Source organism: Eschrichtius robustus, chromosome 3 (assembly GCF_028021215.1).
Source record: "Eschrichtius robustus isolate mEscRob2 chromosome 3, mEscRob2.pri, whole genome shotgun sequence".
NCBI classification, from domain to species: Eukaryota; Metazoa; Chordata; class Mammalia; order Artiodactyla; family Eschrichtiidae; genus Eschrichtius; species Eschrichtius robustus.
The window spans coordinates 96,472,986-96,486,934 of record NC_090826.1 but is presented as its reverse complement, the minus strand read 5'-3'; the positions used below and the strand labels follow the sequence as shown (position 1 = coordinate 96,486,934).

At 48.2% G+C, this 13,949-nt stretch overlaps 1 protein-coding gene across 1 annotated transcript; it reads left to right on the top strand.

The window, feature by feature from the left end:
- The first annotated feature begins 7,667 nt into the window (after window positions 1-7,667).
- AMIGO1 (adhesion molecule with Ig like domain 1) lies at window positions 7,668-9,285 on the top strand. The gene has a single exon (XM_068538112.1). It carries the CDS (start codon window positions 7,668-7,670, stop codon window positions 9,147-9,149), a length of 1,482 nt encoding a protein of 493 aa, XP_068394213.1. The 3' UTR covers window positions 9,150-9,285.
- The last annotated feature ends 4,664 nt before the right edge of the window (window positions 9,286-13,949 follow it).

Below are 13,949 nucleotides of genomic sequence, written 5' to 3'. Positions count from 1 at the left end.
TGACTAATACACAACGCTTCAACTTTCAGAAGTGGTTATTATGGCTTCCTCCCAAAGTAAAAGGTCCTCATTGCTAAGTTATCCCTCGTATATGACTACCAAAGTAAGTATTCACAGGCATTCTCATTAAATCCTCACAAAAATCCTAGAATAGTGGTTCTCAAATTTGGGGGTGGAATACAAAGAATCACCTAGCTTCACCCTAAATACAGATTCCCAAGCCCCCATCTCTAGAAGTTCTAAGCAAGTCTGGGTTGGGCCTTGAAATCCATTTTTTAAACAAGTTCCTTGGAGATTCTGATGTAGGTAGTCTGAAGTGCACACAAAGAAAACATTGCCCTACAGGGTAGTGTTTCCCAACTGCCTTGATGATCAAAATGCCTCTCAGACTCCTCCCGTAAAAATTCTGATTCAGTGGATCAGGGGCTCTGGAATTTGTAATTTAAATAGGGCAGTTATCATAACGTCTATTTTATCTGTGATAAACCTGAGACCCAGAGTAACTTATCCACAGTCATTGAGATAGTTGACGTCAGGGGTGAGACTAGAATCCAGCTCTCTCAACACTCAGTCCAATGCTCTTTCTGCTGGGTCACAAAGGCCACACCACTACATAGAGGCCTGAACATAATAGACAATAGGTAGAGATTTGTTAAATAGAATCCACACAGGTTCTAGAGAGAAGAAACTATTTCTATAAAGCATGTTTGCATCTCACTCCACCCAGCCTTACCCCAAGGCATAAAACACAGTGGTCTGCCCTAGGGGCTCAACAGATATTTGTGAGAGAATGCATTATTGTACGATTACTGGACTGTTACCACTCCATCAACTACCTCTGGCTGTGCTCCTGACTGTAAATGAGCTGCCCAGAAATGAACTTGATACACCAGTGATGGTCTGACCCAAACTGAGTACAGCAGGAGCTCCTTTGCCCATGTTTCTACAGGAACTGCTGCCTGTTCTGGGGAGCCAGACCTTGCCCTTCCTGCTGGTCTGGGGTGTACCCTCATGAAACTCATATAAGCTGACTGATCTGTTACTGGCCGCCTCACTCCTTCAGCCTCTACTGTGGCTTCCTAATCCTAGCCTCCCATTCATCAACACTTAGAACTCTGCTACGCCCATAACCTCAGCAGCTTTCCCCCAGTTCTATATGCTTTGCACTACTCCTGGAAGAGAACTCCTGGAAAATAACCCTGCATTGAAAAGAACCCTAAACAAGGATGAAGGGCACAGCCCACTCCTACCTCCCCACATTTACAGAGTGCCTACCACATGCTAGAGACTCTGTACATGAACTTAGTAAATACTTAGAACAATTCCATTAGGTAGATATTTTATGCCCATTTTACAGTTTAAGTAATTAATTAGCTCAGGTCACCTGGTGAGTGGCAGAGCCAGGATTTGATCCCAAGGAGCCTGGCTCCAGAGACTATGGTCTTAACCACAAAGTTACACTCCTTCTCCAGGCTGACTCAGTTCTGCCATGACCCAGCTTGTGAACTTGACTGCTAAGGTATCTTCCAACACTAGCAGTCTAAATTTCTCTCATCATAGGTAAGGTCCAGACTAGATGACATTATGATTAGCCTGAGAATAGGCTAAGAACAGTATAAGTGGTCAAAGAGTAGAAACTTCAAACATAAATGAATAGGGACTTCCCTGGCAGTCCAATGGTTAAGACTCTGCGCTTCCATTGCAGGGGGCATGGGTTCTATCCCTGGTCAGGGAACTAAGATCCGGCATGCTGCGCAGCCAAAAAAAGAAACATAAATGAATAGGTAAGGACTCAAAAAGTATGATTAGAGGGAAAAGATCTATTAATTCAAAGAGTTAGTCATGTTAGTCAAATGGCCTTAGATAAGTGAGAAAAATCCTTAACTACAAGTTTAACCTTTAGTTTAACTATAATCCTTTACAAAATCATAAAAGCGCTGAATCCCTAAACTGGAATATTAACTCTCCAAATACAATACAAACTAGTCAAGGATTCATACAATATGAACTAGTTTAGAAGTCTCACGTTAGCTAAATTTTAATTTTAGATATAAAGTCTTTCAAAATCAAAAGAGAGGGTTGTGTGTACAGGAAAAGAAAATATCAAAACTTTGACAAGACTTCTTAATGAAAAAAACACCAAACTCATTTTGGAGGACCTCCTGGTTATTCAGACTCACAGGCAGGAGCTCCAGGGTAGTCTTATTCGTCACAATGCCTTGGAACAAAAGTCTTCCATCTCTGGGATGTCCAGCCAGCTGCAGGCTGACTGAGGTGGGGGAACCCCGCCGCTAAAGGCTAAAATAACATTTTGAGCCATGAATTTATTTGCCAGCAATATTTCAAAGCCACATCTATCTGATGACTCAGTGCAGGACTATTTTGAGATGTCCATATGTGGGTGTCAAAAGCCAAGAAAGTTTTCATGATTGAGCCATCAGGAATGATCACCTCTATGGAAGCAGAATAACCCTGACCAAGAGCATGTGCTGCAGATTGAACAAGACACTGAAGGGTGTCAATGGCACCCCTCCACCCACAGCAGTTATTCCTCTTCTGCCCCTGGTTAGTATCCACATCCTTGTGGTTCCTGCAGGTCAAGTGGAGCTTCCAGAAAGTGTGCAGGGTTGAAGTGGAAAAGAGTAAGGAGCAGCAAAAAGGGAGTTGGATGTCAGTTGTCCAAAAAAGAGGACATATTGGTCTCCTGGACAGTAAATAATGGGTGAGAATACTAAAAGGCAAGTTAAAAGGTTAAAAGGATCAGTGAAATGAGTGATGGTTTATGGAGTGGAGGTGGGAGGATGGCAACAGGAATCCTCCAGATTGAGCACCTTCAGGAACAAACTAAAAATGGAAACATAGGTGAAAAGCTAGGTATAGAAACAGCTCAACCCAAAGGTAAGGGCTTCAATTTCAACCCTTTAAGCAATACTTAACAAAGCAGTCATATTTATTGCTACCCCTCCCAGAAATAGCTTCATTTTGGAGCCCACTCTTTTGGAGATACTCTAAGAACTACAAAGACTGTGCTGATAGTAGTAATACCACTGAAGTTCTCCACAAAATACAGAATATTTTTAAAATTTAAATTTTTTAATTTAAATTTTTATTTTAAATTTGTAAATATTTTTAAATTATAAAAGATAGCACAGAGAGTGAGAGCTTGAAAATATGAGTGAATGTTCTAAACAGACAATACCCAAGGCAAGGTGATCTGTACATATGTTGACATCAAGACCAGGGGATTAGGGCTTCCCTGGTGGCACAGTGGTTGAGAATCCGCCTGCCAATGCAGGGGACACGGGCTCAAGCCCTGGTCCGAGATGATCCCACATGCTGCAGAGCAACTAAGCCCGTGCGCCACAACTACTGAGCCTGTGCTCTAGAGCCTGCGAGCCACAACTACTGAGCCCACGTGCCACAACCACTGAAACCCACGTGCCGCTACGAAGAGTAGCACCTGCTCTCCGCAACTAGAGAAGCCCGCACGCAGCAACAAAGACCCAACACAGCCAAAAAAAAAAAAGACCAGGGGATCTCCTAACTCTCATGGAGAAAACCAGGTTTTTAAAAAGATAATACTTATAAATAATAAAGTACTTTCACAAATGTTAGCTCATTTGATCCCCAAAATGTGTGCCTGGAGCCTGTGTGCCTAGAGCCCGTGCTCCACAACAAGAGAAGCAACCGCAATGAGAAGCCTGAGCACCGCAACGAAGAGTAGCCCCCATTCGCTGCAACTAGAGAAAGCCCAAGCGCAGCAACGAAGACCCAACGCAGCCAAAAATAAATAAATTAATAAATTAATTTTTTTTTTAAAAAAAGTAGCTTCCTAACAGGGTGCTTTTCTCCAGCTCTGACTGAAGTGGCAAGTACTAGTTATTGAAAAAGGAAAAAAAAAGCACTTCTGGTATGGAGAAAAGCAGTTTATCCCGTCTCATAACCTGGTATACATATCCAGCCTTTTTTGCTCAGATGCTGAGCCGACCAAACAATCTTTCAAATTGTATTTAGGAACACTGGGTTGATCCATTCCAGCAAGAGGAAATAAACACCCACTATAAATAACCTGTTGCTATTTATCCTGCCAAGGTCCTCTTTTTGTTGTAAATTAATAGATGGTTGTTCTGGTCTAGAAAGCATCTGCAGGAGAGTTATCATGAGTCAATTCTTTATACCAGGACCATCCAGTGGAACTTTCCATGATTATGTTCAAAAGGGTAGCTAGCCAAATATGGCTACTGAGCACTTGAAACACGGCTAGGGCAACTAAGGAAGTGATTTATAATGCTATTTAATTTTTTTTTAATATCTTTATTGGAGTATAATTAGTTTACAATGGAATGCTATTTAATTTTAATTAAGTTAAATAGCCACGTGTAGCTAGTGGCTACTGACTTGGACAGCACAGCTCTAGACCCCTGGTACTCAAAGTGTGGCCTGTGGATCAGCAGTGTCTGCATCACTTTATTAGCTTGTTAGAAATGCAGAATTTCAGGCCCCACCCTAGACCTATGGATTCAGAATCTGCATGTTAACAATATCCCCAGGTGATCTGTATGCACATTAAAATTTGAAAATGGCAAGGTTATTTCTGAATGACCTGAAAATTAAAAAAATTTAAAAAATGGATTGACTGAGAACCATATCTGTGGTGACCTCTGCAAATTGCAGATACCCACATTTGAGACTGGTGTCCAGCATAAAGGGGCTTCTTTCTTTGTATCTGTCTCTTATCCATCCCTTAAGCATAGCAGAAAGGGGAAAGTGAGAGAAAGGGGAGAGCCTGGTACACTGAGTCTAAGGAAAGTTAGTACAGGATATGGGGATAGGGGTGTGGTGGGAAGAGCATGAGTTTCTCAGGGATACCTGTACAAAATAAAATGATGGAATTCCCTTGATAATTATTGACTATGGATGATGAGTATTTGGGCGTTCATAGTATTATTTTCTCTTGTGTATGTATGACATTTTTTAAAATTGAAAATAGATGTGATTTCAGAGATGATGTGTGTGATAACCAGCCTCCAAAATGGTCCCCAAAGATCTCCTCCTCCTGGTATTCATAACTTTGTGTAGTCTCCTCCCATACTGAATCAGGGCTGGTCCATGTGACCAAAGTGGAGGTGACAGGTGTGACCTCATAAAGCTAGGTCATGGTGACTTCTGCCTTGTCTCTTGAATCTCTTGCTCTGAGGGAAGTCAACTACCATGCTGTGAGGACACTCAATCAGTCTTGTGCAGAGGCCTTTACGGAGAGGAGCCAAGCTTCCGGCCAACAGCCGGCCAGTCATGAGTGAGCCATGTAACTGAGCCTCTGTGGAAGTTGATTCTCCAGCCCCAATCAAGCCTTTCATTGACTGTAGCTCCATTTGTTTGCAACTGCCAAGCCAGAACTGCCTTTCAAGCCGCTCCTGAATCTCTGACCAAAAGAAACTGTGAAAGACTGTAAATGTATATTCTTGTATTAAACCACTGAGTTTTGGGGTAATTTGTTATACTGCAATAAAGAACTGATGCAATGTGATTTCAGAATTTCCCACACCCTGAATACCCTCCCTACATTATCACTGATGCCTGAAATAAACAGGAAAGACCTTTTCACACTGTGCATAGGGTTAACATGCTAATACCCCTTGAAAAGATAATACATTCCCTTAAATCCATGGTAAAACATGTGACAGATATAAGTTCTTTCTTTTGAAAACTCTTAGCAGGCTAATCTATTGAGACATTAATTTCAGTCTTGTTCTTGCTGTTGTAAGAAACTAGAAAAAATAAAAAGGTAATTTCTCCCTCAGGGTCTATCATCTCAAGAACAGCTAGTCTTGAATTATAAGGTCTAGGCTCTTCTTACATCCCCTTATTCCCATGCCCAACCCCCAAAACACACACTGGTTAACAGCTTCTTGGTGTTTCAGGGACCACCCTAAAGAAGACAAGCCCCCACCCCCTTCATTTTGAGGATTAGGTAGCAGAGAAACTATGCTGGAATTGCTCCATAAGGGGAGGGGAAAGAGCTGATACTGGTTTAGGAAAAGGGCAAGTGCCAGACTTAAGGGATGAATGATTTCCCCCAGGCTGGGAAGGATTTTGGAGTTTCCAGGAACGGAAACTTGTCCCTGGCTTGTATGCAGTCGGGGTGTATGTGTGTGTGAGAGAGAGAGCGAGAGAGAGAGCGAGAGAGTTGCCTCACAGGGTGTCTGTGCTTGCACCAAAGATCCTCCCTTACCCCTACTCCTGCCCATCCAGCTTGTAGGCTGTGGAGCTGTACCCTTTCAGTGGTACCCCAAGAGTCGTGGAACAGTAGCATCAAGACTGAAAAAAAAGGTCCTTCTCCAAATCTTTCCCCCAAATGTTGGAACTTCACAGACCTAGAGAGAGGGGAGGGAGGAACCTCAGAACGTGACTAATAAATTTCCCGCCAACATTGACAGCCGGGAGCTGAACCAGATTTCTCTAATTTGTAAAATTAGAAGACATGTGACGCATCTTGTCCCGGAGCCAGTTGCAGCGAATTCACTTCGGTTAGACCTACTTTTCCTGAGAGCGGTTTTGGTAGGTAGAAGGGTGGGGGGCGGGGGGTTGAAGGGGCTGGAAGAAGGTGGAAGAAGTAATTGGGGAACTAAGGGGCCAGAGCCCCCCTCCCGACAGTTTTCCTCGCCAGGTCCCGACACTTTCCGAGAAGCAAGGAGCGGCGCGCGGCCGCTCGTCCGCCACTCGGGCTCCGACACAAACACACGCACGTGCGCCCCGCCCCCGCCGCGCGCACGCGCCCCGAGGCTCCGCGGCGGCGACGGGCGCGCGCGCGGTGTTCGCTACCCCCACGCCGCTCCCAGCGCTCGGATCGCGGCGCCTCCCGCTCCCAGCACCGCTGCACGCCGGCCCGGGGGACCCGGAGACGGTGGCCGTGGTCTGGGGGCTCCGACGGCGCAGCGGTCGAGGCGGCGGCGCGGGGGGAGCGGAGCGGAGCTCGGCAAGTCCCCGGGAGGCGATGTTGCCGGGCGCGGGCCCCCGCGAAAGGCGGGCGCCGCGGCAGGCCGGCCGGTGAGGCGCCGCCAGGGGAGGCCGCGACGGAGCTCCCGGACCCGCCATGGGCTGAGACACGTCCTCGCCGAGCAGGTGCAGTGAGCAGAGGTCCCGCGGGGGGAGCCCCCCCCCGACAGGCCCCGGGGGCCCTCAGCCCGTTTAGGGCTCGCCCTACCCAGCCTGTGCCCGGTCGACCTTCCTTCAGCTCCTCCCCAAAGGCCCTGCTGACCCTGCCTCCAGACCCGGGCCCTGCAACCCCTGTAACCCCAACAGTCCCTGACGCCCCGGCGATCCCCATCCTCCGCTCCTGTGACCCCAGCCCAGCAGGCCCTTGTGCCCACCTCCTCCTGGGTCCCAGTATTTTGAGCCCACCGCCTACACAGTGCTTGGGAACTACCCAGCATCTCTTCCTTTCTCTTCTAGCCCAACGGGGATGGGGCCGCGGGATGGGGGGGTGGGGGGGAGAGGGGAAGGCAGGAGAGTCGGTCCTTCCCGCCAGAGGCCCCGGTGACCACAAACCCATCCTCTTTCTCTTAAGCCTGTAGTGAAAGTGACCCTTCCTTACCCCACCAGAACATGCCCGGGTGACTTCCTCCCAGATCTTCCTTGTGGCCTTCCTCGCCCTCCCCATTGACACTATGCAACCCCAGCGTGACCTGCGAGGCCTCTGGCTCCTGCTGCTGTCCTTGTTCCTGCTCCTCTTTGAGGAGGCCAGAGCCGGCCGTCCCTTGGTTAGCTGTCCTGCCGCCTGCCTGTGCGCCAGCAACATCCTCAGCTGCTCCAAGCAGCAGCTGCCCAACGTGCCCCACTCCTTGCCCAGCTACACGGCGCTCCTGGACCTCAGCCACAACAACCTGAGCCGCCTGCGGGCCGAGTGGACCCCCACGCGCCTGACCCACCTGCACTCCCTGCTGCTGAGCCACAACCAGCTGAACTTCATCTCCTCCGAGGCCTTTTCCCCAGTACCCAACCTGCGCTACCTGGACCTCTCCTCCAACCAGCTGCGTACGCTGGACGAGTTCCTGTTCAGTGAACTGCAGGCGCTGGAGGTGCTGCTGCTCTACAATAACCACATTATGGCAGTTGATCGCTGCGCCTTCGACGACGTGGTCCAGCTGCAGAAACTCTACTTGAGCCAGAACCAGATCTCCCGCTTCCCTCTGGAACTGGTCAAGGAAGGAGCCAAGCTACCCAAACTAACGCTCCTGGACCTCTCCTCCAACAAGCTAAAGAACTTACCATTGCCCGACCTGCAGAAGCTGCCCGCCTGGATCAAGAATGGGCTGTACCTGCACAACAACCCGCTGCACTGCGACTGTGAGCTCTACCAGCTCTTTTCCCACTGGCAGTACCGGCAGCTGAGCTCCGTGATGGACTTTCAGGAGGACCTGTACTGCATGAGCTCCAAGAAGCTGCACAATGTCTTCAGTCTGAGTTTCCTCAATTGCAGCGAGTACAAGGAACGTGCCTGGGAGGCCCACCTGGGTGACACCTTGACCATCAAGTGTGACACCAAGCAGCAGGGGATGACCAAGGTGTGGGTGACACCAAGCAATGAACGGGTGCTAGATGAGGTGGCCAACAGCACAGTGACGGTGTCCAAGGATGGCAGTCTTCATTTCCGGCGGGTGCAGGTCGAGGATGGGGGTGTGTATACCTGCTATGCCATGGGGGAGGCTTTCAATGAGACACTGTCTGTGGAGTTGAAAGTATACAATTTCACCTTGCACGGACACCATGACACCCTCAACACAGCCTATACCACCCTCGTGGGCTGTATCCTCAGTGTGGTCCTGGTCCTCATATACCTGTACCTCACCCCTTGCCGCTGCTGGTGCCGGGGTGTTGAGAAGCCTTCCAGCCATCAAGGAGACAGCCTCAGCTCTTCCATGCTTAGTACCACACCCAACCACGATCCTATGGCTGGTGGGGACAAGGATGATGGTTTTGACCGGCGGGTGGCCTTCCTGGAACCTGCTGGACCCGGGCAGGGTCAGAACGGCAAGCTCAAGCCAGGCAACACCCTGCCAGTGCCTGAGGCGACAGGCAAGGGCCAGCGGAGGATGTCAGATCCAGAATCGGTCAGCTCGGTCTTCTCTGATACGCCCATTGTGGTGTGAGCAGGATGGGTTGGTGGGGAGATTCTGCCCCAGGAGAGGTAATGCACCCCTGAAGGATATGAGGGGATGGAAGAGAGGGCTAGCTGCCCAAGGGAGTGGGTTCCCCCCGAACTCAAGGGAATTGGTCACGGGTACAACAACAGGCAAGACCCCAAGCAGGGTGTGGCTGCCATGATTTTCAAATATGGATATGCTAATTCTCAGGCAAATGCTACACCCCTACCCAGAGCCCCGGCAGTTCTCAATGTGGTGGAAGAAGAGGAGTGTATCTGAGCTGGTGGGAATGAGGAAGGGGTGGGAGGAAGAGCGGATTCCTTAAACTTTTTTGAGGTCATCCCTAGCTCCTTAAGAGAAAATTATTTGGGGAAAAAAAATCATTCTTTCCTATCTCTGCCCACCCACACCTGTGATGTTGTGTGTGATGGCGGGAGCTTCCACAGCAGCCATGTTGGGGAAACGCTATATTATCTTTGACCAGGAAGTCACACTTCACAGCTGGGGAAATTGGAAACCTTTGGAAAAATGAGTCAGGAAAAGGCTGAGACCTTAATCAGTAACACTCCCCAAAGCCGTTGTAAGACTTCCCACTAATGCCTTCCTCTTTCTGGATGAGCCCTGGGTGGATGGGTCTTTGCAGGAGCCTGGCATGTTGCCTGTCAGATATGGCAACAACGTGAGACGTGATATCTGTGCCTTGTCCTGGGACCAGTGGTACAGAGGGGTACAGCATGAACCGAGGGGTCCATGTCACAGCATAGATGCCAGCACAGAACTTGGAGATGGGGGATAAACTCCAGATTGGCTAATTCCCTGGTTGGTGAAACCTTTGGTTAGCATTTGATTCCCAGCCCCTGTGTGTGGCACCAGTGTGGAGGGTGCTGAAAGCAGAGCTTCTATGGATGCCTGCCGCAGACGTGGGATGGGGGCCTCTTTGCACTAGGAGGAGGAGGGTAAATCAGCCTCTATTATGTAGCATCCAGCTGGACCTACCTGATTTTCTGTGTATGCCATCTCTTCATTCAGTCTCCTGGTCAAGTTCAGGTGGGATTCTGAGTGTTCCCTAATATGCTGCTCTGCAAAGGAAGGAGTCCGGAAAGTCTGGCCCCAGCTGGGTTAGATTGGGCTCGGGGATGGAGGGGGCCGGGTATGTATCTCTTCTGTGTTGACAAAGCCGCTTTGCTCCTCTCTTAGAGATCTCAGCCCTGCTGCAAGGCCAAAGCATGGGATCTCATCATCCGAGGAGATGGAATTGAGTGGTCTCTGCCACAGAAAGATGGCAATTTGGAGTGTGGCTAAGTTTTGCCCTCTCCACAAGGTTCCAGGCAGTCTTGTAACAGACAGTGGCACTAAACTTTCAAAAGGAGACCCTCTCAGCCAGAGGTCTGTGCAGTTGTGGTTGTCAGGCCCGAGGAACTTAAGAACAGGCCCAACGTTCCATTCCATCCCAGTTGCAGGATACTTTGGGTATAGAGACGACCACTCCCTTTGACTCTACTGCAGGCCCTGGGAGTTGGTTGCTCTGAGCTTTGGCAAGGGGGCGAGCAGGGCCAAGGTGAAAATGTTCCCTGACGTTGGTCTTTTCAGTCTCTCCCCTCTCTCCCACCAAGTCTCCTTCCATCGGAAGTTCTCCAGATCTTCTAGTTTTCTGATCTCTCTTTAGGTTCCAAGAAGTGTCATTTACCTGCGGGTGAAAGCTGCTTGCTAGGAGGGCCTAACTCCCGCTGCCTATTAAGATTCGGGGAGGGGACTGGAACTCAACGTCTGCTTCTTGTCTGTTCCTGGGATGTCAAGACTGCTGTCCATCCTTTATTAGTAACCTAGTTTTGTCAAGAGAGGTGCAGCATTTCCCTCAAGTACTTGCATGCTCATAGGGATGCATGCTTATAGGTCTGCATGCACCCCAGCACCTTGACTTCCTTCAGGACAGTGAGTCTTCAGTCCCCACTAACGTCCACTTCCAGAGTCGTTTCCACCTATATGCACAACTTCATGCACACAATTTTCTTGCCCTGTAGGAGAGACAGTGACCATGCCAGGCTCCACAAATACAAAGTTTTGTACTTTAGATTTCTGAACTGCCTGAAGCTTCACCCACATCTCCACAACACTGAATAACTTCTCAGCAAAGGCTGGAGTTAGGAGAACTACAGGTTGAAGATCTTGAGAGAAGGGGTGATGAGGAGCTAGCTGGCTCTTCAGACCCCTCAGAAACCTTTCTTGGATTAAAGATGATATATGTGAGAAATAAATGTAGAACTAGGTCAGTGACGGACCCAGAACACTGGCAGGGGACCAAGGAGCTGTAAGTTGCTCTTCCTGTGTTAACTGCCCTGGTAGGACAGGGGCAGGAGGAAAAAGTTGTCTGGTTATATTCCAGAGACTTCTGAAGATTCTGATACTGAAGCTATAGGAACCAGGACTCCCTCCTCAGACTTACCAGGGAATCGGGGAAAAATCTCACCTCCATACTGCAGCTTCCCCTCTAGGCACCATCTAGAGCTCTGAAAATCTTTAAAGTGAATGTCAAATGAAGTGGGTCTTCTGGGGCATTCTAGCTGAGTTCCTGAGGACTAGGTGGGCCATTTGCTCCATAAATCCTACCCAGTTTAGGGCATAATATCAATAAAAGGCCCTGAGGATCTAAGTCTCCCCACTGTATCCACTAGGTTGGCCAGTACCTACCAGTTTGAGAGACTGGTAGACGTGCCTGGCTGCCCCACCAAGGGACTGAACTGATGAGCCTCTTCCCATGGTTTCAGTTGATAGAACCCAAAGGTAGCTTTCTACCTGGGGGATTGGGTACTCAGCGTATGTAAGCTCACTAGAACCCTGTGCGGGAAACTGCCAGCTCTGGTTATAAGAAAAGGTCGAGCAATCACCCCACCCCCATAAACCAGACGTGTCTCCCAGGAAGCAGGTGTCCCTGGAGACAGAGTATGACAGGGCTCTAGAATCTGTCTGTGTGGTTATTTGTGATTTTTTTTTCTTTGCCTGTATTTATGAGGCTCCTAGGAAGGAGCCAGGAGCAGGTATACCCCAGCTGGGGAGAGCAAAGCCGACTGATTCCAGTTTTCCGTGTGTCCTTACCTTTGTACTTCCTTGTAGCCCTGCTGGCGGAGCAAGCAGGCCTCCCCATGTCCAGGATCCTAGTCCTCCCATTTATGTACTCTCAGGCTGGCAAACGTTGGAGCCTCTGGGCTCTGAAAACTAGACAATGATCATTAAACCTGGCTTGAGTCTCTGTTCTGGCATAGTCTGTGACTGGTTTATTTATCTTTTCAGCCTGTGGCTGGGGTTCACTGTACCTCAGAAGGGTGTGGCCTGTCTAGGGGGAGAAGAGTTAAATGCTGTTATAAGGGCATGGGTTGAATCCACATCTAGGCATTAAGATGGACCAAGGGTCAGCCAACCTTTTCTGTAAACAGCCAGACAGGAAACGTGTTCGGCTTTACAGGCCATATAGTCTCTGTTACAACTACTCAGCTGTACCGTTGTGGCAGGAAGGCAGCCACAGACAGCACACAAATGAATGACTGTGGCTCTGTTCCAGTAAAACTTTATTTATGGACATTAAAATGTGATTTCCATATCATTGTAACATGTATCTGAGGTTTTTTAACCATTTAAAAATGCACAAACTCTTACTAGCTCACAGACCATACAAAACCAGGCAGCAGGTTTGTTTTGGCCAGCAGACCATAGTTTGCCAACCCGGCAGATATTCTCAAAAGAAATGTCACTGAAGCTTTAGCAAGAGAGAGTTTAGAAATTCCATGACTTGGGGCTAGAGCCTGTAAATAAAGAAGGCCTTCTGGATCCCTGGGGAGGAGGGTTGCCTCCCTGAAGAGTTCTCTTAAAAGTCTGGATCAAGCCTACAAACTGTACCATGGAAAAATGCTTGGACTGGGTTAAAAGAAATGATGGAGAGCAGCTCGGTTTCACAGTATTTTGATTATTACCAGTATATGTTCATGTCGTGAATGGTAACCATCTTAGTTTGGCTTAAAGTATATTAATCTAATAGGAAGGTTATTATTCATTGACAGTGTAATATGTCCTAGGCATTGCACAGAACACAGAAATGCGGTCCCCACTTTCTTGGTACAGAAGACAGCCTAACAGAAATTGGACTGGATTCTACTAAACTCTGAACATGCAGTTTCTTTGGCTACTCTCTTGGTACTTCTGGAAGGGGATTGTCATGGTAGATTCCACAAGGGAAGAGGAAATGGTATAAGGAAAAAAGAAATTAAAAGAATCAGAATTTGGGGAGTTCCCTGGCGGTCCAGTGGTTAGGACTCCACGCTTCCACTACAGGGGGCACGGGTTCAATCCCTGCTTGAGGAACTAAGATCCCGCAGGTCATGCAGTGCAGCCAAAAAACAAAATAAAAAAATAAAAGAATCAGAATTTGAATAATTACCTAATTTCTTACATTGATAAAATCTTGACCAAAGGACAGTCCTCTGTCTGGAAAGCTGTCTTTTTCTCTTCATGAGGAACAAGTAAAGTGGTGAGGGATGGAGACACCTCACAGCCAGCCACATCAGACCAATCAACCTTGGCAGTCAATGAAATGACAGATGTTGATGCCAGAGCACCCCCAGAGTCTACATTTATATAGTATTTTTTAATCTTTCCAAAGCAGTTTTTGCTATGGCTGAGTTTAGCCAAGAGGGTGAGCTGATAAAGAGAACAGATCTGGGGAAGACTACTGAGAGTTCTCCCCTGTATTTTGGCCTGTGCCAAGCCCTGTCTCTGTGCCTGAAAAGTTTTGATACTCCTTTCTCCATCATCCCA

Bases quoted from the DNA above. Each gene is read 5' to 3' on its own strand.
- AMIGO1 (XM_068538112.1), top strand. From the start codon at position 7,668: ATGCAACCCCAGCGTGACCTGCGAGGCCTCTGGCTCCTGCTGCTGTCC.